The sequence below is a fragment of the Heptranchias perlo genome, chromosome 3, assembly GCF_035084215.1.
Source record: "Heptranchias perlo isolate sHepPer1 chromosome 3, sHepPer1.hap1, whole genome shotgun sequence".
In the NCBI taxonomy this organism is placed as follows: Eukaryota; Metazoa; Chordata; class Chondrichthyes; order Hexanchiformes; family Hexanchidae; genus Heptranchias; species Heptranchias perlo.
The window spans coordinates 37,980,312-38,005,270 of NC_090327.1; the positions used below are offsets into that span (position 1 = coordinate 37,980,312).

The 24,959-nt window shown below is 47.6% G+C and overlaps 1 protein-coding gene across 2 annotated transcripts in view; it reads left to right on the forward strand.

Annotated features, from left to right (window-relative positions):
- setd2 (SET domain containing 2, histone lysine methyltransferase) overlaps positions 1 to 24,959 on the forward strand; it is a 109,057-nt gene that overhangs the window by 55,876 nt on the left and 28,222 nt on the right. For both annotated transcript variants that reach the window (XM_067978903.1, XM_067978910.1), the window contains exons 5-14: positions 7,182 to 7,310; positions 8,424 to 8,552; positions 9,702 to 9,825; positions 10,230 to 10,307; positions 14,046 to 14,143; positions 16,783 to 16,918; positions 18,365 to 18,499; positions 19,230 to 19,358; positions 20,548 to 21,168; positions 23,627 to 23,681. In XM_067978903.1, coding sequence (XP_067835004.1) covers positions 7,182 to 7,310; positions 8,424 to 8,552; positions 9,702 to 9,825; positions 10,230 to 10,307; positions 14,046 to 14,143; positions 16,783 to 16,918; positions 18,365 to 18,499; positions 19,230 to 19,358; positions 20,548 to 21,168; positions 23,627 to 23,681 — 1,634 coding nt within the window. The remainder of the gene's footprint in view (positions 1 to 7,181; positions 7,311 to 8,423; positions 8,553 to 9,701; positions 9,826 to 10,229; positions 10,308 to 14,045; positions 14,144 to 16,782; positions 16,919 to 18,364; positions 18,500 to 19,229; positions 19,359 to 20,547; positions 21,169 to 23,626; positions 23,682 to 24,959) is intronic.

The window sequence follows — 24,959 nt, forward strand, 5'->3', positions numbered from 1 at the left end:
TGCCCAGTCGTGCCCCCCCCCCCCCCCCCCCCCCCCACCTCCTGCTGCCAACCCGCCTCCCTGGTAATATCAGGGCCAATGCATCCACTATCTCTGCAGCCACCTCTTTTAGAACCCTAGGATGTAGGCCATCAGGGCTTTGTCTGCTTTTAATCCCATTAATTTCGCCGGTACTTTTTCTTTACTAATCTTAATTACTTTTAAGTTCCTCACTTGCATTAGACCCTTGGTTCTCCACTATTTCCGGTATATTTTTTGTGTCTTCTGCTGAGAAGACAGTTTCAAAATATTTGTTTAATATCTCGGACATTTCCTTATTCCCCATTATAATTTCTCCTGTTTCAGCCTCTAAGGGACCCACGTTTACTTTCGCTACTCTCTTCCTTTTTGCATAGTTGTAAAAGCTCTTACAATCTGTTTTTATATTTCTTGCTGGTTTATTCTCATTCTCTTTTCTCCCTCTTTATCAATATTTTGGTCATCCTTTGCTGGTTTCTAAAACTCCCCCAATCCTCAGGCTTGCTATTCTTCTTGGCAACATTATAAGCCTCTTTTAATCTAATACTATCCTTAACTTCTTTTATTTAGCCACGGATGGATCAGTTTTCCAGTGGAGTTTTTATTTCTCAATGGAATGTATTTCCTCGAGAATTATGAAAAAGTTCTTTAAATGTTCGCCATTGCTTATCTACCGTCGTATCTTTTAATCTAATTTCCCAATCTACTTTAGCCACCTCGCCCCTCCTACCTATGTAATTGGTTTTGTTTAAGTTTAAGACTCCAGTTTCGTACTTAAGTACGTCACTCTCGAACTCTGTGTGAAATAATTCATCATATTATGATCGCTGCTCCCCGGAGGATCCCATACTTGCCCTCCCTCCCCCCCCACCCTTCCAATGTCCCTAGGCCCACTCTGCCCCACGTCAGCTGATTTCTTCCCCCCCCCCCCCACCTCCACCTGTGTTTTGGTGTTCTGGTTCAGGGCCCCAATGATCGTGGGGTGAAAATTGGCAAAGCTGTTCAATTGTCCTTTACTGCAGTACCTGTTACTGCCACTAGAGGTTCCTAGTGAGCTACACAGAGAAAGTGATGAGATTCACATAGTCAAGGGGTGGAGATATAGAGAGAGATTTTCACATAGTCAAGGAGTAGCGATGGAGAGAGCGAGACACACAGACTATCTTAGATCTCCAACACCGTTTGCATGATCTGGCCAAAAACTCCTCATAACAAAGTGTATTTTTTCCTCTTTTTCTTCTCTTTGCTGCTCCCTTAATGTTCAGACCAGCTTGTTGAACTTCATGACGACAGTGGACATACTGATTTATTTCATTATCATTTGAAACACATCCCATACTCGTAGAAATTTTATTTATTCATTCTTGCAATGTGGGATTTATTACCTGTCTCCAGTTGCCTTGAGTAGGTGGTGGTGGGCCTTATTCTTGAGCCGCTGCAGTCGATGTTCATAGTGGTTTGATACAACTGAGTAACTTGCTAGGCCACTTACAGAGGGCAGTTAAGAGTCAACCATGTAATTGTGGGACTGGAGTCCCATACAGGCCAGACCGGACAAGGAAGGCAGGTTTCCTTCTCAAAAGGCGCATTAATGAACCAGTTGGATTTTTATGACAATCCAACAGTTTTATGGTCACTTTTACTGATAGCAGCTTTTTATTTCAAGATTTTTTTTTAAACTGAATTCAAATGGTCAAACTATCATAGTGGGATTAAAACTCACATTCTTTGGATTATCTAGTATCATAACCACTACACTATAGTTCCCATATACGATAGTCGATAGTCAAAAGGTTTTGAGAAAGGTAAATCCAGGAGGAAAAACTGTGACCGTGGAACGGGGGCTCCAACTGGTAAATGGCAAATCTGAGACTGGTGACAGGAAGTCCCTTGCACAGAGACCAACGCATGGAATGGGCTTTGGGTAGGATCGTGGGGGCTAATTCCTGGAATCATTGAAGAATTGCTGTTCTAATGTAGGGAAATGCGGCAGTCAATTTGCGTGCAGCAATGTCCCACAAAGAGCAATGAAATCAATGACCAGATAATCTATTTTCGTGATGTTACTTGAGAGATAAATATTGTTCCAGGACACCAGGAGAACTCCCCTGCTCTTCGAATAGTCTCACGGGATCTTATACATCCACCTGAGGGGGCAGACAGGACCTCTGTATAACGTCTCATCTGAAAAGCGGCACTTCTAACAGTGCAGCACTCCCTCAGTACTGCACTGGTGTGTCAGCCTAGATTATGGGCTCAAGCCTCTGGAGCGGGACTTAAGCCCACAACCTTCTGACTCAGAGGCGAGAGTGCTACCACTGAGCCAAGGTGAGAAAGGAGGGAAGTGGGACTTCTTCACCCAGCGGGTAATCGATTTGTTTAAGTTCACCAGGGAAGGACATTGAAGCAGAGAGTGTAAATGAGGTCAAGAGACAATGTACTCCAGTCTCTGGAGTGGAACTGAACCCACAACCTTCTGACTCAGTGGCGAGATTGCTACCACTGAGCCAAGGTGGTAGCTTACAAGTAATTTTCTTTTGACATATGCTTCAAAAGATCGTTTCCTAACATACCTTTATGGATTGGGATCTTTAGGCCATTTTCCCACAGAAAAAAATTTGGGCGGAGATGAAAAACTTACTTTAAAGTGTGTATTTTAAATTTATTCTTGATGTGGGCATCAGTGGCAAGGACTGCATTTATTGCCCATCCTTAGTTACTCATGAGAAGGTGATGGGCATTCTTCATGAACTGCTGCAGTTCGTGTGGTGAAGGTGCTCCCACAATGTTGTTAGATAGGGAGTTCCAGTATTTTGACCCAGCAACGATGAAGGATCAGCGATTTATATGTTTGTCAGGATGGTGTGTAAATTCCAATGAGTTTAAAGAAAAAAGTTAATCTGAGAAGGAAGGTAATTACGATGCTAATGAGTGAGCTTTAATGTTGTTCCTTCATATACTGTAAATAATAAGCAATTCAGTAGCTTGTCCACATAATTTATAAACCCCCTCACACTCATTACGTCGAAGGCTTTTGATCTCTTTCTGACTGAACAGTCAGGAATAAAGCAGAATTATAGACACCTGAAGGACAATCTAGCTCTCCCAACAGAGAAGCTGCTGGAGCACAAAGGCTCCAAAAAAAAGCAGGTTCAAAGGAGTTGGTCCATTTAAGTGAAGCAACATTACCCACTGAAGTGGGTTAGTGTAGCGTGTTCATTATTTTTATGTTATTGCATGGAGTTAAGTTGTATCCATTGACCCAAATGAGTCTTATCATAACACATCCACCTCACTGTGGAATAAGACAGCTTAAAGATTTGAATGAAGGCTCACCTCTTCCAGTGTTAACTTAATTTGCCTTCGAAGAAATACATGTGGAAAAGACACTAGGGTCTGGCCCAGATCAAAAAGGGAGGCTATTATTAGGTACCTGGGTTAAAGCCATTATACAAGTAGGTTAAGGGCAGTGTGAGTCAAATCCCATAAAAGTGAGATGCTCAGACCACTTATGGGACTAACCCTAGAAATTACCTATCTAGGAAGGCAAATCTGAATTTTACACGCAACCCTCCAAGTGGTCATCTCCTGTCAAACCAAGCAAAAACGGCCACGAAGATTGATGCTTTCAACTATTTGACCGCTGGTGTGAGTCGATGCTCCTTTGGCTTTTCATTCGCACCCGGAGTCTTCAAGTTGATGGTAGTTGTATCCTTGGAGAGGATGTATCGACCTTCACAACTGCCACTTCAACAGGCACGGTCCAAGTGACCGCACTTCAGATCAATTCATGCGCTTTGGGGCATTTATGAGGCAGGATAAGGCAAGTCCCTGCTCCCTCAAGAGTGGTTTTGGCAGAGCCCTGGTTACTCCCCTCCCTTTCAATTGAGGACTGTTGTGTAGCTTGGAAATTAATATACCGGATGGGGAGACAAAAAATGTTCCCTAATCTCAATCAGATTGGCATGTTACCCCAGTCTGTGGATGAAAGGAGATGTGTTCAGTTTTAAATGTCGTTTGGCTGCGGTGATAATGAGAGACCCCAATTGTTATAATTCCTACTTCTTCTCCTTGCCCTTTCCAAAAAGAGATTAGAATACAGTGGATCACTGCCAATCCACACTAGTTAGGACCTTTGCACAGTTTGGACTGGCAGTTTATTGAACTATGGAATTGCCATCTTAAATAAAGGATCACTGCGGGGTAGAGGAGGAACAGCTGATGTGAGTTGGAATACAAAGGGGAGGAAGTGATGCTTCAGTTGTACAGAGCCTTGGATAGAATCATAGAACAGCACAGAAGGAGGCCATTTGGCCCATCGAGTCCGTGCCGGCTCAATGCAAGAGCAATCCAGCTAGTCCCATTCTTGCGCCCTATCCCCGGAGCCCTGCAATTTTTTTCCTTTCAAGTACTTATCCAGTTCCCTTTTGAAGGCCATGATTGAATCTGCCTCCACCACCCCCTCGGGCGGTGCATTCCAGATCCTAACCACTCGCTGTGTAAAGAGTTTTTCCTCATGTCACCTTTGGTTCTTTTGCCAATCACCTTAAATCTATGCCCTCTGGTTCTTGACCCGTCCACCAATGGGAACAGTTTCTCTCTATCTACTCTGGCTAGACCCTTCATGATTTTGAATACCTCTATCAAATCTCCTCACAACCTTCCCTGTTCCAAGGAGAACAACCCCAGCTTCTCCAGTCTATCCATGTAACTAAAGTCCCTCATCCCTGGAATCATTCTAGTAAATCTCTTCTGCACTCTCTCTAAGGCCTTCACATCTTTCCTAAAGTGCGGTGCCCAGAACTGGACACAATATTCCAGTTGTGGCCGAACCAGTGTTTTATAAAGGTTCATCATAACTTCCTTACTTTTGTACTCTATGCCTCTATTTATAAAGCCCAGGATCCCATATGCTTTTTTAACTGCTTTCTCAACCTGCCCTGCCAACTTCAATGATTTGTGCACATATATCCCCAGATCCTTCTGTTCCTGTACCCCTTTTAGAATTGTGCCCTCCAGTTTATATTGCCTCTCCTCATTTTTCTTACCAAAATGCATCACCTCGCATTTTTCTGCGCTAAATTTCATCTGCCTCGCGTCCGCCCATGCCACCAGCCTGTCTATTTCCCCTTGAATTCTATCACTATCCTCCTCACTGTTCGCTACACTTCCAAGTTTTGTGTCATCTGCAAATTTTGAAATTGTGCCCTGTACACCCAAGTCATTAATATTTATCAAGAAAACCAGTGGTCCCAGTACCGACCCCTGGGGAACACCACTGTACACCTCTCTCCAATCCGAAAAACAACCGTTCACCACTACTCTCTGCTTCCTGTTACTTAGCCAATTCTGTATCCATGCTGCTACTGCCCCCTTTATTCCATGGGCTTCAATCTTAATGACAAGCCTATTGTGCGGCACTTTATCAAACGCCTTTTGAAAGTCCATATACACAACATCAACCGCATTGCCCTCATCGACCCTCTCTGTTACCTCATCAAAAAACTCTTATCAGGTTAGTTAAACACGCTTTGCCTTTAACAAATCAGTGCTGGCTTTCACTATTCAATCCACACTTGTCCAAGTGACTGCAAATTCTGTCCCAGGTTATTGTTTCTAAAAGTTTCCCCGCCACCAAGGCGAAACTGACTGGCCTGTAGTTGCTTTTTTGAACAAGAGTGTAACATTAGCATTCTCCAGTCCTCTGGCACCACCCCCGTATCTACAGATGTTTAGAAGATTATGGCCAGTACCTCTGCAATTTCCACCCTTCCCTCAGCAACCGAGGATGCATCCCATCCGGACTGGCTGACTTATCTACTTTAAGTACAGCTAGCCTTTCTAGTACCTCTTTATCATTCATCCAGTATCTCAACTACATCTTCCTTTACTGAGACTCTGGCAGCACCTTATTCCTTGGTAAAGACAGATGCAAAATACTCACTTAGTACCTCGGTCATGCCCACTGCCTCCATGAGTAGATCTCCTTTTTGGACCCTGATCGGCCCCATCCCTCCTCTTACTACCTGTTTACTGTTTATATGCCTATAGAATTCCCTTTTATGTTGGCCGCCAGTCTATTCTCATACTCCCTCTTTGCCCTTCTTATTTTCTTTTTCACTTCCCCTCTGAACTCTCTATAATCAGCCTGTTTCTCACTTGTGTTATCAACCTGACATCTGTCATACGCTGCTTTTTTCTGCTTCATCTTATTCTCTATCTCTTTTGTCATCCAGGGAGCTCTGGCTTTTATTGCGCTACCTTTCTCCCTCGTCGGAATGTACCTAGACTGACCCTGAACCATCTCTTTTAAAGGCCGCCCATTGTTCAATTACAGTTTTGCCTGCCAATCTTTCATTCCAATTTACCCGGGCCAGATCAGTTCTCATCCCACTGAAATTGGCCCTCCTCCATTTGAGTATTTTTAGACTCCATCTGAAGTACTGTGTTCAGTTTTGGGCACTGAACTTCAGGAAGGATATATTGGCCTTGGAGTGGCTACAGCACAGATTCACCAGAATGAGACCGGGCCTTAGAGGGTTAAATTATGAAGACAGGTTGCATAAACATGGCTTGTATTCCCTTGAGTTTAGAAGATTGAGGGGCGTTCTAATCAAGGTTTTTAAAATGATACAGAGAAACTATTTCCTCTAATAGGGGAATCAAGAATAAGGGGACATAATCTTAAAATTAGAGCCAGGCCACTCGGGAGTGAAATCAGGAAGCATTTTTTCACACAAAGGGTCGAAGAAGTCTGGAACACTCTCTCCCAAAAGGCTGCGAATGCTGGATACATTGAAATTTTCAAGACTGAGATTGATATTTTTTGTTGGGTAAGGGTAACAAGGGAGAATATGGAGCAATGGCAGGTAAATGGAGTTGAGGTACCAGATCAGCCATCATGTGATTGAGTGGCAGAACAGGCTCGAGGGGCTGAATGACCTACTCCTGTTCCTACGATGGGAATGCTCTCTGCTCCTCAGTGCTGTGACATTTAAATCTCAGCTCTCCTTACTTCACTGTGCTCCCACTGCTGATTTTTAAGCTGAGATTCCTTGCCCATAGGGAATGCTCATTTATTGCTTTATCAGAATGCTTATCTGTGAAGAGTAGCCAGGTCGAGCTATTTATCTGCTTTCCCAAGACCGATTTACTTTTTGCAGGAAGAAAAGCAAGTCCCACCGCGACATCAAGCGCATGCAATGTGAGTGTTTGCTGTCCAGAGAGGACCGAGAGCGAGGAGAGCTGGCATGTGGTGAAGACTGCCTCAACAGGTTACTCATGATAGAATGGTAAGTGCCTTCCTGCTGATTGGAGAACGCCAACGAAGGACCAGAATAATCCTTCCTTAACCCCACCAACCCCCCCCCCCCCAACCTTTAGAGTCTCCACTCACAGAGGATTGGATAGGGCTGGATGATGAGCAGAAACACCTTTGATCAGAGTGGGGCAGGGGTTGGGTACGAGTGGGGCAGGGGTTGGGTACGAGTGGGGCAGGGGTTGGGTACGAGTGGGGCAGGGGTTGGGTACGAGTGGGGCAGGGGTTGGGTACGAGTGGGGCAGGGGTTGGGTACGAGTGGGGCAGGGGTTGGGCACGAGTGGGGCAGGGGTTGGGCACGAGTGGGGCAGGGGTTGGGCACGAGTGGGGCAGGGGTTGGGCACGAGTGGGGCAGGGGTTGGGCACGAGTGGGGCAGGGGTTGGGCACGAGTGGGGCAGGGGTTGGGCACGAGTGGGGCAGGGGTTGGGCACGAGTGGGGCAGGGGTTGGGCACGAGTGGGGCAGGGGTTGGGCACGAGTGGGGCAGGGGTTGGGCACGAGTGGGGCAGGGGTTGGGCACGAGTGGGGCAGGGGTTGGGCACGAGTGGGGCAGGGGTTGGGCACGAGTGGGGCAGGGGTTGGGCACGAGTGGGGCAGGGGTTGGGCACGAGTGGGGCAGGGGTTGGGCACGAGTGGGGCAGGGGTTGGGCACGAGTGGGGCAGGGGTTGGGCACGAGTGGGGCAGGGGTTGGGCACGAGTGGGGCAGGGGTTGGGCACGAGTGGGGCAGGGGTTGGGCACGAGTGGGGCAGGGGTTGGGCACGAGTGGGGCAGGGGTTGGGCACGAGTGGGGCAGGGGTTGGGCACGAGTGGGGCAGGGGTTGGGCACAATTCCATTGGCCACTCCCTCCTGACTGTTTATCACTGTACCGCCACCTCTGGTGGGTCTGTCCTGCCGGTGGGCTGTATAGGCTATTTTACTTCTTTTCTTACACCTCTTAACGTGAGGTGTGAGAAAAGAAGTGAAATAGCCAATGCAGCGACCCCTGTGGGCAGGCTGAATGGCCGTGTTTAAGTGTATCTGAGGGAAGATCATTGTGTTTAACATTTTGCAGTAACGTTAGACATTTGTTGTTACCTATTCTCAGCTCATCGAGGTGTCTGCACGGAGAGTACTGTACAAACCGGAGGTTCCAGAGGCGGCTGTATGCGGATGTAGAAGTTATCCTCACTGAGAGGAAAGGCTGGGGCCTCCGAGCAGCTAAAGAGTTGTCAGTGTGAGTGAAACTGAATTTCTTTTTGCATTTGTGAAATGTTTCCAGTGTTACCCTGCTTCCTCAACCAACCCCCCCCCCCCCCCCCCCCCCCCCGAATGTCCTTGCAGGGATCTGGTTCTGTGGCGCTCCATATGGTCTCCGAGATCTAGCCCAAGCGGCCGTTGTTCGTGTGTGAACCTAGACAGTGAGTATTGGTGGCCTGTTCATGAGGCATCGCTGATGAGCTTGCCCAATATCCAGTAGCACCCACACTTTTCAGCAGGGGTCACTGAGTAGCATTTCCCCTCTCCCACAGCCCCCCAGGCTAGGGATGCTGAGGCCAACCATGGCACTTCAATTGCCGCTGCAGCAGAGATCAGCAAACTCAATAAGGACCGGGAGTTGAACTGGACCCTAGTTACAAACTGAGTCATAGCGGGTGGAGGGCTAATGTCGTTTTACCATTCAACGGATTGAAAGTTGCTCGATAGTCTAGTTCCAAGCATCCACTAGTGCCATTATGACCGATCACTAGCAGATCAGGCGCTATTTGTGGGTTTCATCTTTGCATCTCCCACCTACATTTCCAATTATGATTATTGTATTCTTCCCCCTCCCACCTTCCCCCTCCTGACGCAGCCACCTGAGAAGCAGAATGAAAACTCGGGTGACTCAAGACGGAGGAGACTGTGGTCCAATCTTCGTAGAGCTGAGCTCTGTTACATAAGCTCTTGATAAGAGTTTCAGCTATTGGGTATATGAGAAGGTTCGTTCTCCCTTCGCTCAATGATTAGCCACCTGCCTGGTATAACTGTCACAAGATCCAATCACCGCACTGTCCCCTCCTCCCGCTCTCGTGACAGTCTGCTTGTCATTCTTTCATTTGAGGTCTTCCCTTGCACAGCCCCACTATCTCAGTTGTGGCCTCCAACTTCCATCACCTCCAAAGGCTATTGGTCTCCAACCATGAATTGGTCAAAATGGGGCAAAAAGATCTTGGCTTATGCCCTCTCCCAGCCCCTTCCCTGTCGGCGGTGACTCTTGCTGTTGTATAGTACAGAGAAAGTGAAGCCCTCCACCATGGTGAAGCTGGTTAGGTTTATGATCTAGACTAGTGGCAGGGCTGGGATATGAAACACTGGTGAAACGAGGAGGGCTTTGTCTTTGCAGAAATAGCTTTGTGCTGGAGTACTGTGGGGAAGTGCTGGATCACAAGGAATTCAAGACGAGAGTTAAGGAATACGCCCGCAACAAGAACATCCATTACTACTTCATGGCACTGAAGAACGATGAGGTGAGAAGGTGGCATGTGTTGCTCGTGATTCACATTCCCCTGCCCTGTCCCCATTTGGTCCATCGAGCCTGTCCTGGCTCTCTGAAAGCTCTCGCAGTGAGAGAAAGTGACGTATCTCTCAGTGGTATCGGCTGATGGAAAAATGTTGGCCAGGACACCGGGGAGATCGTTCAAACCAGGCACCTCGGCTCAACGCTCTGTCCGAGGGATGAGGGATGTGACGGTTCAGAACTCCCTCGGGGCTGCACCGGGAGTATTGGCCTAAATTGGAGCATGACTTTCAATCAGTCTGAAACCTACTTTATGTGTGTGTAAAATGAGCGGCCGCTTTTCTTGTGGTTTTGAAGGCGGTTTCTATTTAAAAATAAGTCACTTTTTTTTTGCTTTCCTTTTCTTTTCACCAGATCATCGATGCCACTCTGAAAGGAAACTGCTCTCGTTTCATGAACCACAGCTGTGAGCCCAATTGCGAAACTCAGAAGGTGAGAGAACGGAAGTGCAAAGGGACTGATGTGGTCATAACTTTCCTCTCTCTTGTTTCTCCATCCCTACCCCCACTTCAACACCAAATGTCCCGACCTACCAACTCCCTGCTGGACCATGGAAGAAAAACAAACTGTCCCTCTCACAGATTAAAGAAGATACATCACTTAAGTGTGGCTCCATTGGGTGGGTTAATGGGCAATCAGCCATGTGTTGAGGCACTAACCCATATAGACCAAAGAAGGCCCAGATTGTATTCTTGGTCTGTACTGAGTTAACTGATCTCAGCCAGGACAACATTCGGGCTGCTTATTATATATATATATATATATATATATATATATATATATATTATTCATATTGAACTGCTGACATCCATGTGGTGAAGGTGCTTCCACAGTGCTGTTGGGTTGGGAGTTCCAGGATTTTTGACCCAGCAACAAGATATGACCAAGACAGTATGGAGTATGTGACTTGGAGGGAAACTTGGCGATGATGTTCCTATGCACTTGCTGCCTTTGTCCTTTTTTGTTGTTAATTTTCGTTTCTCCTGATGCTGGAGAATGATTCCGGGGGCAGCCTGAAGGCCTGTCACCCAAGTGGTCATTCTTCTTGTGTGAGCCAAGGCTTTAGGTGTCGGTGGGCTCTTCAGCTGTGGAAGCAATCGCAGCTGAGCACGACCGTATCCCAGGCAGTTGTCCGTAAACGTTCAATTTTCTAGCGAGGGTCATTTCATAGCAGTCAGGACCCTGGATGGTATTTCCCTCCCTAACTCAGAGGGGACTAGGAGTTGAACCTGGGACCTCTGGTCCAGTGTTGTCCAATACGTTCGCCGCTAGCCATATGTGGTTAATTGGGAATCCAGATGTGGCTAATTGCATTTCTGATTAGTAAATAAAAAATGAGTAACAGACACTGTTGTTGAAAATGTGATCTTGATAGTCATATTCACGATATCCCACCATCACAGAAGCCAGTCTTTAGCCAATTCGATTCACTCCACGTGATATCAAGAAACGGCTGAGTTTTGGGCCCCGACAACATCCCGGCTGTAGTGCTGAAGATTTGTGCTCCAGAACTAGCCGTGCCTCTAGCCAAACTTTTCCAGTACAGCTACAACACTGGCATCGACCAGACAATGTGGAAAATTGCCCAGGTATGTCCTGTCCACAAAAAGCAGGACAAATCCAATCCGACCATTTACCGCCGCGTCATTCTACTCTCAATCATCAGCAAAGTGATGGAAGGTGTCGTCGACAGTGCTATCAAGCGGCACTTACCAATAACCTGCTCACCGATGCTCAGTTTGGGTTCCACCAGGACCACTCAGCTCCAGACCTCATTACAGCCTTGGTCCAAACATGGACAAAAGAGCTGAATTCCAGAGGTGAAGTGAGAGTAACTGCATTTGACATCAAGGCAGCATTTGACAGAGTGTGGCACCAAGGAGCCCTAGTAAAATTGAAGTCAATGGGAATCAGGGGGAAAACTCTCCAGTGGCTGGAGTCATACCTAGCACAAAGGAAGATGGTAGCGGTTGTTGGAGGCCAATCATGTCAGCCCCAGGACATTGCTGCAGGAGTTCCTCAGGGCAATGTCCTAGGCCCCACCATCTTCACCTGCTTCATAAATGACCTTCCCTCCATCATAAGGTCAGAAATGGGGATGTTTGCTGATGATTGCACAGTGTTCAGTTCCATTCGCAACCCCTGAGATAATGAAGCAGTCTGTGCCCACAGTCAGCAAGACCTGGACAACATCCAGGCTTGGGCTCATTAGTGGCAAGTAACATTCGTGCCAGACAAGTGCCAGGCAATGACCATCTCCAACAAGAGAGAGTCTAACCGCCTCCCCTTGACATTCAATGGCATTACCATCACCGAATCCCCCACCATCAACACCATGGGGGTCACCATTGACCAGAAACTTAACTGGACCAGCCACATAAATACTGTGGCTACAAGAGCAGGTCAGAGGCTGGGTATTCTGTGGTGAGTGACTCACCTCCTGACTCCCCAAAGCCTTTCCACCATCTACAAAGGCACAAGTCAGGAGTGTGTTGGAATACTCTCCACTTGCCTGGATGAGTGCAGCTCCAACAACACTCAAGAAGCTCGACATCATCCAGGACAAAGCAGCCCGCTTGATTGGCACCCCATCCACCACCCTAAACATTCACTCCCTTCACCACCGGCGCACTGTGGCTGCAGTGTGCACCATCCACAGGATGCACTGCAGCAACTCGCCAAGGCTTCTTCAACAGCACCTCCCAAACCAGCGATCTCTGCCACCTAGAAGGACAAGGGCAGCAGGCACATGGGAACAACACCACCTGCACGTTCCCCTCCAAGTCACACACCATCCCGACTTGGAAATATATCGCCGTTCCTTCGTCGTCGCTGGGTCAAAATCCTGGAACTCCCTTCCTAACAGCACTGTGGGAGAACCTTCACCACACGGACTGCAGCGGTTCAAGTAGGCGGCTCACCACCACCTTCTCAATGGGAAATTAGGGATGGGCAATAAATGCTGGCCTCGCCAGCGACGCCCACATCCCATGAACAAAAAAAAAAATTTCGCACAGCATATGCATGTGAACTTTAACCGTTTTGTGGTTTGATGGTAAAATGAAAAGCAGAGTATGCAAGTGTTTTCTGATCGTTGAATGCTTTACTTCCTTGGTTACTGGAAGATGGTAGATGTTTGTTAAGTTAATATACACGTGAAGTGCATTTTCCGGTATTGTGTGTAAGATGTTTTCTACTAAAATCGGTGCATGTGGCTAAAATGGTGTCACGCAACCACACCTGTGGTTAGTTAGTGATTTCTATTGGACAACACTGTTCTAGTCCACGTTGACGATGTACCCATGGAGCCACCGGCAGGGTTGGGGTGGCCTTTCTTAAACTGCTCGCGTGCCTCATTGAGATAATTGCCAGAACTGGTGCTGCTGAACTTCCAAAAAAAGTGAGTGTTGCCATAGAATGTATCGGTGAGGCAGCAAGTCCTGAGTCTTCACTGTGGAACACAGTGCTCTCTTTGTCACTCGGGCCTGTTGGGTGCCAAGCTAAAGTGAGTTGGAAGGAATTGTGGGATAAAGGAAGTCTGGAATAGTCTTTCCCTCCCCACCCCATGTTTCACAGTCAGATGAATATTGGAAATAAAAGAACAGAGGCCATCCCAACACGTTGCTAATGTCGAGTCGCAAGTTAGTCAGTCACCTTTTTAAAGAAAGACCTGGCATTTATATAGCGCCTTTGACATCCTCGGGACGTTCCAAAACACTTCACAGCCAATGAAGTGCTTGTGAAGTGTAGTCACTGTTGTAATGTAGGGAGACGCAGCAGTCAATTTGTGCCCAGCGAGGTCCCTGGAATGAGATAAATGATCAGATAGTCTGTTTTAGGTGTTGGTTGAGGACACCTGGAGAACTCCCCTGCCCTCCTTCGAATAGGTTCATGGGATCTTTTACGTCCACCTGAGAGGGCCTTGGTTTAACGTCTCATTCGAAAGGCGGCACCTCTGGCAGTGCAGCACTCCCTCAGTACTGCACTGAAGTGTCGGCCTAGATTATGTGTGCAAGTCTCGAGTGGGACTTGAGCCTACGACCTTCTGACTCCGAGGCAAGAGTGCTACCAACTGAGCCAAACTGCAAGCATTGTCCCGTAAGCGTGTACTTTATTGTATCTGTATATAAACGTGCACAGAATTTACATTTCCTGACGTGTTCTTTCTAGTGGACGGTGAACGGGCAACTACGGGTCGGATTTTTCACAACTAAGACGGTTCCAGCTGGGGCGGAGCTGACCTTCGATTACCAGTTCCAGAGATATGGGTAAGACCTGTTGAGCAGGCGGTTTCCACAGCTGAAGTGCCCCTGATTTTACTCCTCTTGTATAGTAGACCTTAACACTGTCTATTGCATCAAAGTCTTAGATGCAAAATGCACTCTATATCACACCACCGGCTCAATGTGGCTGCAGTGTGTACTATCTACAGGATGCACTGTAGCAACTCGCCAAGGCTTCTTCGGCAGCACCTCTTAAACCCACGACCCCCACCATCTAGAAGGACACAGGCAGAAGGTGCATGGGCACACAATCACCTCCAAGTTCCCCTCCAGTTCACACACCATCCCGACTTGGACATATATCGCCGTTCCTTCATCGCTGGGTCAAAATCCCTATCTAACAGCATTGTGGGAGCAACTTCACCACATGGACTGCAGTGGTTCAAGATGGCGGCTCACCACCAAGGGCAGCTAGGAATGGGCAATAGATGTCAGCCTTGCCAGCAATGCCCAAAACCCAAGAACAAATTTTTTAAAAATCAAGAGCTGGAATCCTGGCCGTTTTTTTTTCTTTCCCTCCCTGGCCCAGTGGTATTGAGACCAAGTGTAGCAGCCCAAATGTCCCGAGAAAGAATTTTAAAAAAAAACCTCCTGTTAATCGAGCTCCCTGAAAGCTGGAGGAGGCCGGAGTGCAGATGTGTCGGTTTGACGCGTGGCACTGCCTCATTTACATACGATGATGATGCCGCTGATGTTGGGGCCGCCAAGAGCTCCACTTTACCATCAATCTGGCATCAGAAAGATGGCTGCATTGAGGGTCTGTGCCATTGAGTGTAACGGTTAAGTTACTGGACTAATAATCCAGAGAATGTGAGTTCAAATCCCATCATGGCAGTTTGTGAGAATTTGAATTCAGTTTTTAAAAAATCTGGAAATATAAAGCTGGTCTCAGTAAAAGTGACTGTGAAGCTGTCGGATTGTTATTAAAAACCCAACTGGTTCACTAATACCCTTCAGGGAAGGAAACCTGCCATCCTTACCTAGTCTGGCCTATATGTGACTCCAGTCCCAAACCAATGTGGTTGAGTCTTAACTGCCCTTTGATGTGGCCTAGGAAGTCACTCAGTTGTATCAAACTGCTACCAGTAGTGGGGTGACCTATTGCTACACCCTTGGGTTATGCTATCATGCAGAGGGTATTCTGAGGGACAGGATCTACAGGCATTTGGAGAGGCAGGGACTAATTAGGAACAGTCAGCATGGTTTTGTGAGAGGAAAATCATGTCTCACGAATTTGATTGAGTTTTTTGAAGGGGTAACCAAGAAGATAGATGAGGGCTGTGCAGTAGACGTGGTCTACATGGACTTCAGCAAAGCATTTGACAAGGTACCGCATGGTAGGTTGTTACATAAGGTTAAATCTCATGGGATCCAAGGTGAGGTAGCCAATTGGATACAAAATTGGCTTGACGACAGAAGACAGAGGGTGGTTGTAGAGGGTTGTTTTTCAAACTGGATGCCTGTGTCCAGCGGTGTGCCTCAGGGATCGGTGCTGGGTCCGCTGTTATTTGTTATTTATATTAATGATTTGGATGAGAATTTAGGAGGCATGGTTAGTAAGTTTGCAGATGACACCAAGATTGGTGGCATTGTGGACAGTGAAGAAGGTTATCTGGGATTGCAACGGGATCTTGATCAATTGGGCCAGTGGGCCGATGAATGGCAGATGGAGTTTAATTTAGATAAATGTGAGGTGATGCATTTTGGTAGATCGAATCGGGCCAGGACCTACTCCGTTAATGGTAGGGCGTTGGGGAGAGTTATAGAACAAAGAGATCTAGGAGTACAGATTCATAGCTCCTTGAAAGTGGAGTCACAGGTGGATAGGGTGGTGAAGAAGGCATTCGGCATGCTTGGTTTCATTGGTCAGAACATTGAATGCAGGAGTTGGGATGTCTTGTTGAAGTTGTACAGGGCATTGGTGAGGCCACACTTGGAGTACTGTGTACAGTTCTGGTCACCCTATTATAGAAAGGATATTATTAAACTAGAAAGAGTGCAGAAAAGATTTACTAGGATGCTACCGGGACTTGATGGTTTGACTTACAGGGAGAGGTTAGACAGACTGGGACTTTTTTCCCTGGAGAGTCGGAGGTTAAGGGGTGATCTTATAGAAGTCTATAAAATAATGAGGGGCATAGATAAGGTCGATGGTCAAAATCTTTTCCCAAAGGTAGGGGAGTCTATAACGAGGGGGCATAGATTTAAGGTGAGAGGGGAGAGATACAAAAGGGTCCAGAGGGGCAATTTTTTCACTCAAAGGGTGGTGAGTGTCTGGAACGAGCTGCCAGAGGCAGTATTAGAGGCGGGTACAATTTTGTCTTTTAAAAAGCATTTGGACAGTTACATGGGTAAGATGGGTATAGAGGGATATGGGCCAAGTGCAGGCAATTGGGACTAGCTTAGTGGTATAAACTGGGCGACATGGACATGTTGGGCCGAAGGGCCTGTTTCCATGTTGTAACTTCTATGATTCTATGATTCTACATACTGGTCAGTGTGGACACACTCCTGAATGTAAGACACACCAATCACTTAGCTGCGTTGTACCCAGGTAACTGTCTGGAGTTGGACCCTAAACTCACAACAGCTACTCATGGATGTCTTTACCTCCCTGACTGCAGTAAGGAAGCTCAGAAATGTTTCTGCGGATCGACAAATTGCCGCGGGTACCTGGGCGGTGAAAACAGGGTCAGTATCCGGGCTGCTGGAGGGAAGGTTAAACTAAAGGACAAGGATCGTTCTCGGAAAAAAGATTCTGTGAGTATCGCTTTAAACCCGCCCGAGACATGACTCTTGACATGTGACTTGCAGTTTCCTTCTCTCACCACACTCTCCCGCTTTCCGCTCCTGTAGGTGCTGGCTCAGATCAAAGCCCAGGGGTCCGATGCCACGGGGACCACACGCTCTCTGGTTGCCTTACAATTTTTTACACGCGTAATCCTAAATGTGTGTGAGCGGGCTCTTCGACCATAGTCGAGGCGTCGCGCCCTCGGTACAGTGGGGAACGGTTATGTTACTGGACTAATAATCCAGAGAACGCCAGTTCAAATCCCACCACGACAGTTTGAGAATTTGAATTCCGTTTATAAAATCAGGAAATAAAAAGCTGTTCTCACTAAAAATGACCATGAAGCTGTTGGGTTGTCGTAAAAACCCATCTGGTTCACTGATGTCCTTTAGGGAATGAAACCTGCCGTCCTTACCCAGTCTGGCCTATGTGTGACTCCAATGTGGATGGCTCTTAACTGCCCTCTGAAGTGGCCTAGGAAGCCGCTGAGTTGTATCAAACCACTTCAAGAAGAAGAAGGTGCACCACCTCCTTCTCCGGGTAACTGGGGATGGGTAATAAATGCCGGCCTTGTCAGCAAAGCCACATCCCGAGCTGGAAGGAAAAAACCCTTATATGATACTATCCTCACTTGATATCAACGCACACACATATAGGCCATTCAGCCCCTCTAGCCTGCACCGTCATTCAATTAGATCATGGCTGATCTGTACCTCAATTCCATTTACCCACCTTTGCTCCCTATCCCTCGATAACCTTACCTAACAAAACTATTAATCTCAGCCTTGAAAATGTGTCTCGACCCAGCATCCACAGCCTTTTGGGAGAGGGAATTCCAGATTTCCACCACTCTTTATGTGGAAAAAGTGCTTCCTAATTTCACTCATGTATGGCCTAGTTCTAATTTTAAGATTATATCCTCCAGCAGGAGTCCCAGTCCTGTAGCCTCCACCATCGAGGAGGAATAGAGCACTGTCACGGCAACACAAAGACCCCCCGAGGATGAATAACAAAAAAAATAAGGAGCTGGAATCCTGGCTAATTTTTTTTCCCCCTACATGGCCCAGGGGTACTGAGGCCAAGTGTAGCAGCCCAAATATCGTTCTGGCTGAGATCAGTTAACTCCGCACAGACTGATCTGGGCCTTCCTTGGCCTGTGCAGCTCATTGCCACACTACATGGTTCCTTTGCCCTTTAACCTACCCGTAAATGATGCGTTGACTTTAACCTATGGGAGGAACAGTTTCCTTTCCTCCTGATGTCCTGCTGTGGTGACACCGTTTACGTGCTCCCTTTTAACTGGCAAGGGTGCTTGGGAGGCTCGGTAGGGGAGGGACTCGGACATTGCCCTTTGTCGCAGGGTACGGTATTAGTCGAGCCAAGTGGTCAAGCCCCTCTTTCTTCTCAATTGTCAGGTGGATGAAGAACTGGAGGCCTTCCTGGAGAACGGCGATGGACTGTCTGACTCGGACCACGTGCTCAGTTTAACCCGGTTGATGGTCCGGATAGAGACGATGGAGCAGAAACTGACCTGCCTCAAGATTATACAGGTAACGAGGAGAGGGGCTTGGAATGGGGGGGGGTGGTGCAGGAGCACCATTATAACCAGAGAGAAATCTTAAGCTTGTCAAACGAGAGAGGATTACTAGCTGCCAGCACTGTGAGATTGCGATTAGGTGTGAGTGTACATCTTTGTACGGCTTTGAATCATTGGTAAATCGATCATAGACAGGTCCCTGCAATCTTACAGGCATTTGCTTCTCCAAAAGCGAAGTGAAGTCTTGGGTGCAGTAGTGTAATGGTTATGTTACTGGACTAGTAATTCAGAGGCCTGGACTAATAATCCAGCAAACGTGAGTTCAAATCCCACTGTAGCAGTTTGAGCATTGAATTCAGTTTTTTTTTTAAATCTGGAAATAAAAAGCGGGTATCAGTAAAAGTGACAAGGAAGCTGTTGGATTGTTGTAAAAATGCAACTGGTTCACTAATATTCTTTAGGGAAGAATACTTGCCATCCTTACCCGATCTGGCCAGTCCCGCACCAACGTGGTTGACTCTGAAAGGGCCTAGCAAGCTACTCGGTTACATCAAACCACTCCCAGCAGTTCAAGAACACCATCTTCTCAAGGGCAACTAGGGTTGGGCAATAAATGCCGGCCTTGCCAGCGAAGCCCCCATCCTGAGAATAAATTTTAATAAAGGATCAACACCAGAGAGAAAATTGGCAGAGCAAAGGGGTTCCTTTAAACCAAAATGTTAAAGTGTGTGTTTATTTTTCAGAACACGCATTCTCAGAGTTGCTTGAAGTCCTTTCTGGAGTATCATGGACTATCCCTGCTGTGGATCTGGATGACTGAGCTTGGTGATAGCCGGGGAAACTCCAGCAACAATATTAAGCTTCAGACCGAAGTACGTTGAGCTAAGGATTTGTACATTCCCATAGGAAACGTTGGAGTGAAGTCTGTTGGATCTGGGTACATGAGTGGGAAGCTGTAATACTTGCCTTCCACCAGCAGAGAGAGCTCTACCATTAACATGGGGCACTTAAAATGGCAGCGAGAGCAGCTGATTGTCCCCACAGCTCATGTCAGCGGGATTTACAAACTTCTTTTTGTGTGGATTTTGTGCTTGTCCAGGTGAACAATGTTAGTGTTGGGAAACTGCACTAACTGTCAGCATCGAGCACTTGTTGGTTGTTGTTTTTGTATCTTCACACTGTTCTTCAGGAGAAGAGTGCAAAGTAGTGGGAGGATTCGCAGGCTGATTAACAGTCTGACAGGGTGGGGTGTTTTGTTTACCTGTCTTCACGCCCTTTCCTTGGAGGATAATGTGAAGTAGTGGAAGGATTCGCAGGCTGATTAACAGTCTGACAGGCCGTGACGTGAACGCTCCTTCCATGGCCGTAACCATCTTTAGACCAACCAATTGGGTGGTTAGTCCTATACGGCGGGAGGGTTTTATGGACTCCCACAGCCCTTATGATGAGGGGTGGGGGTCACTGGACGCGAGTATCCAGTTGAATGTCAACCCAGAATTGAGAGCCAGAGCTGCAGTCTCCTCTCACCCGGACTGTCTAGAGTGGGGATCAAACACTACACCGTACACTGTATCTCACCCGTGCTGTACCTGCCCTGAGAGTGTATGATGGGACAGTGTAGAGTGAGCTTCACTCCGTATCTAACCTATGCTGTTCCTGTTCTGGGAGTGTCTGGGACTGTGCTGAGCACGTTTTTGAAAACTCAGAGGACAGTGGTAAAGTGGGGGGGGGGATCCGGACTGGTTGGGAGTTGGGTGAGTCTAGGGGCGGGGCAGGGCGGGATGGGGGGAGGAGATGTTTTACTGTGAATCCTCGGTGAAGGGCCCAATGCCCACAGTGAAGGGACTCCACTTAGTTTTGGAATGAGTAGGGGAGGAAATGAAGGCAAGCTTGGGTTTTAAAAAGGAAGACTGAAGGAGCTACAGAATTCTACCCTTTTTCGCTCATGAGATTATTAATGCAATGAAGATTAAGGGAGTTGAAATGAGAGAGCACCCCTGATGATGAAATAGAGTGTTGGAGGAGACTAGAGTCGTTGTTGATGATCATTTGTCTTCGCAGCTCATGAAGACCCTGGAGCTGTTACCAATCCCCACAAAGAACATGCTGGAAGAAAGCAAACTCCTGCCCATCATTCAACGTTGGGCCCAGACGAAGGCATCGGCTCCCCAAGTCAGCGAGGCAGACGGTTATTCAAGTGAAAACACTTCCCGTGCGCAAACGCCACTGAACACGCAGGATCCTGTGCTGAAACAGAGCGCAGAGGCCGATAGTGACACCCCCAAAAAACTCGTGATGAGGAGGCTGAAGATCATTAGCGAGAACAGCATGGACAGCGGGCTGTCGGACACCAGCAAAGCCTCAGACGGGGAGATTGAGGTCAAAGAGGTGAAGGAGGAGGTGGTCGTTGCCGTTGAGCCTTCACCATGTCTCCCGCCGGACGAGGAGGAGCCATCGGGCGAGGTGCTGGCCGAGGATGGGGAGGCCCAAGAGGCGGAGCCAACCTCGAAAGCGACCAATGGGACGAAGCTGGACGAGGGGGCCTTGGTGGAAACCCCGTCACAGGACGAGGAGGAAGGCGTGTCTGACGCAGAGAGCGAGCGAAGCCAGGAGCAGCCCTGCAAAATCGAAGATGTGAGCGAGCTGGCGACGAAGCTGCTTGATGTCTGGAAAGACTTGAAGGTGAGTGTTGGCGCTCAGCGCACCGTGTGCCTCGAGGGGGGTACGGTCAACGCTTGAAGGTGAGTGTTGGCGCTCAGCGCACCGTGTGCCTCGAGGTGGGTACGGTCAACGCTTGAAGGTGAGTGTTGGCGCTCAGCGCACCGTGTGCCTCGAGGTGGGTACGGTCAACGCTTGAAGGTGAGTGTTGGCGCTCAGCGCACCGTGTGCCTCGAGGTGGGTACAGTCAATGCTTGAAGGTGAGTGTTGGCGCTCAGCGCACCGTGTGCCTCGAGGGGGGTACGGTCAACGCTTGAAGGTGAGTGTTGGCGCTCAGCGCACCGTGTGCCTCGAGGTGGGTACGGTCAACGCTTGAAGGTGAGTGTTGGCGCTCAGCGCACCGTGTGCCTCGAGGTGGGTATGGTCAACGCTTGAAGGTGAGTGTTGGCGCTCAGCGCACCGTGTGCCTCGAGGTGGGTATGGTCAACGCTTGAAGGTGAGTGTTGGCGCTCAGCGCACCGTGTGCCTCGAGGGGGGTACGGTCTACGCTTGAAGGGGCGGTAAATTCAAAACTAATCTGCAGAAATAATATTTCAATGAGTGCATGGTCAATCTATGGAACAGGCTCCTTAGGGAGAAGGTGGAAGTAGATAATGTTGATTCATTCAAATGCAAATCAGATAGAATTTCTTTCAGAAAATAACATTTTGGGATACAGTATTTGAGTAATTTGAGACATGACATGGTAGGTTGCGACGGATCCCAGACTCTCCCCCGATTATCTTGAAGTTTAAGTGAAAGAGATGTTTAAAATCTTTAATCTAAGCAGAAAATCAACAACATGAGATGTAGGGACAGAGCCTCCAACAGATGGAGTAACAGTGTCCGGGAGTCCCTGCCGCCTCGATGTGCAGCCCCAATGTCCCCGTGTGATAAGTGTAGTATATTTGGGAAGAACAGGTGACTTTGGACCTATGGCTCCCAAAGCTCTCCACCACTGAGGTTTTCCTCATGTCATGTCTGGGTCTGTTGTAGACTAAATGATAGAGATTGATTGCTATGATTAGCCAACAACTCCATTATCATTGTATCATGTGAATACCAGGATGGTGGAAGGCGAACTTGATGCACCTTGGTCTTTTATCATCTAGCAATCCTTATGTACCTCTTGTGGGGTGCCCTGTAGCGAAAAGGGGGTCCTTTTCTTTTTCCACAAAGTAGTCCTCAGTGATGAAAAACATTGATGAACTGCACAATGTAATTCAGGAATAACTAGTAGATCTCCCGTGACATTGCTCAGCATGGGTCAGGAGATGTAGTGGGGCCACAGCACCATCTACTGGCCCCAGCCTGCAACTGCAGTGTCACAGAGCCCTGTTTACATACTGATCCCCACAAACAACCTGTGGATAGAACCCTTTATTCAGCGGTGGGCCCAAAGCAGCAACGGCATTGATAAGTGATTTCCACCAACAACTGGAAGTGAAGTTTGTGGACAAGAAATGCACACATGACAGAAGATGTTTATAATTTATAGATTATAAAGTGTGTCATTCTGGTCATTAAGCTTGTTCTATTCAGCATCACTTGGAAAACCATCGGCTCAGTGGGTGAAGACCCTGCCCAATATTGTAACGCGCCAAACACACCAGAAGGCCCAGGTTTGATCTGTGGTCTGGGCTGAGTTAACTGATCTTGGCTGAGGGTAGTTGCTGGCAGGCTACAATTCGCCTTGGTTCAGCTGGACAAGGGAGGGCACAAAAATCAGCCAGGGGTCCTGCTCCCCAGCATTATCCTCTGCTGTCCAGTGCATTTGTGTAGGCAAAAGGATCAGGCTCAGTTGTGCTGCCTCCCATGGTTGGAGAGTCTGCTAACATTGTCCCTTTCTAGGCAAATTGGGATGAGATATTAGAGAGCTTGTCAGCTCCTGGAGCCATACCCAGCAGGAATTGGAGGAGAGAGAGGGGGGGCTGGAGACTGGAGAATGAGACCAATGTCCCATGTAGTGGGCAAGGTGTTTGGACCACTTGGCGTCCTCCTCAACTGTTCAAGGATGTAGCTTTAAGTCTGTCCGATATTCCGAGTGTAAGCTTTGGTCAGAAGGTTACCACTCACAGTCTAGGCTGATACTCTAGTACTGAGGGAATGCTAGTACTGGAGGCTCACATATGCCTTTCTTCAGATGAGATGTTAAACCCCGAGGCCTTGTCTGTCTGTTCAGGTGGTTGTTAAAGATCCCACAGCACTAATTTGAAGACGGGCAGGGGTGTTCTCCCGGTGTCCTGACCAACATTTATCCCTCAAACAAAACTAGATAAAATGGTCCTTTGCCTCAGTGCCATCTGTGGGACCTTGCTCCATGCAAAATGGCTGCTACATTCCCCAACACAACAACCGGCATTGCAATTCTAAGTAACTCGCTTTGAAATGTGACTGTTTGATATAAATGCCTGTCTCTAACATTGCTATCTTGCTTAATCAGGAGGTGTACAGAATTCCCAAGAAGGATCGAAGCCAAACAGAGCGGGACAGTACTGGTGCGTATGAGGGAGGCCCAGTCTGAGGGGGGAGGAAACTGAGGGCAACTTACAGTTTGAGTGTTTAGAAGTTAAATTTTAATATTTTTTGCAATTGAATGAGGAACATTGCATTTGCATTTGATATTTTTCTTCGTTTTGCATTCCACCTAGAATCATAGAATCTTAAAGCCATTCGGCCCATCGTGCCTGTGCCGGCTCTTTGAAAGAGCTATCCAATTAGTCCCACTCCCCTTGCTCTTTCCCAATAACCCTGCAAATGTTTCCTTTTCAAGTATCCATCCAATTCCCTATAGAATCTGCTTCCACCACCCTATCAGGCAGTGCATTCCAGTTGAGGATCTTCCAGCAATGATTTTAGATGTACTCACTGGAACTATGGAGCACAGAAGGAGGCTATTCAGCCCATCGTGTCTGTGCCGGCTCTTTGCTGGGGCAATCCAAAACTAATTCTACCGCCCCGCTTCGTCCCCACAAACTGCTCTGTGTCTCCCTCTGCTTCAAATGTTTGTCCAAATCTTTCTTCAAAAGTTGCAATTGTCTCAGCCTCAAGCACTCCCTGTAGCAAAGCATCCCATGCTTCAACAACCCTCTGTGTAAAGAAATCTCTCCTAACTTCTCTTCTCACCCTGTGACAATTTTAAATTGATGATCCCTTGTTACTGATTCCCCAACCAGAAGAAATAACCTTTCCTTATTCACTCTATCAACACTGTTCATCATTTTAAAAACCTCATTAAATCTCCTCTTAGCTTTCTCTGTTCCATTGGAAATAGCCTCAGTATCTTAAGTCTCCGTAGCTATAGTTTCCGATCCCTGGAATCATCCTGGTGAACGTACACTGTACACTTAATAGTTTTAATGTTCTTTCTATAATATGCCGACCAATTTTATCCTATGTCCTCTGGATGTGTCTCTATCTTTCTACCCCCCCTTTCTCGTGCCTCTCTCTGTCGCATTATCTATCTCTCTCGCACGCTATCTTGCACACTCTCGGTCTCCATAGATTTCTCCCTCTCTATCGATGGCTGTCTTTATCAATCTCTCTCGCATGCTCTCTCGCTCTCGCTCTCTCGGTCGATCGCGCTCTCACTCGATCTCTCTCTCGACCCTCCCCCCCCACCCCCCTTCTCTGTATCACTTTACCAAGCTATAAAGACCAGGATTACCAGGTCATCTCTTCAGTCACTAATCAGCTAACTGATTTCAGGGAGGTTTAGCACATCCTGGGATTAGGGAGGAGAAAAAGCGATGCGAGTTCCCACTTCTATTTGCTGT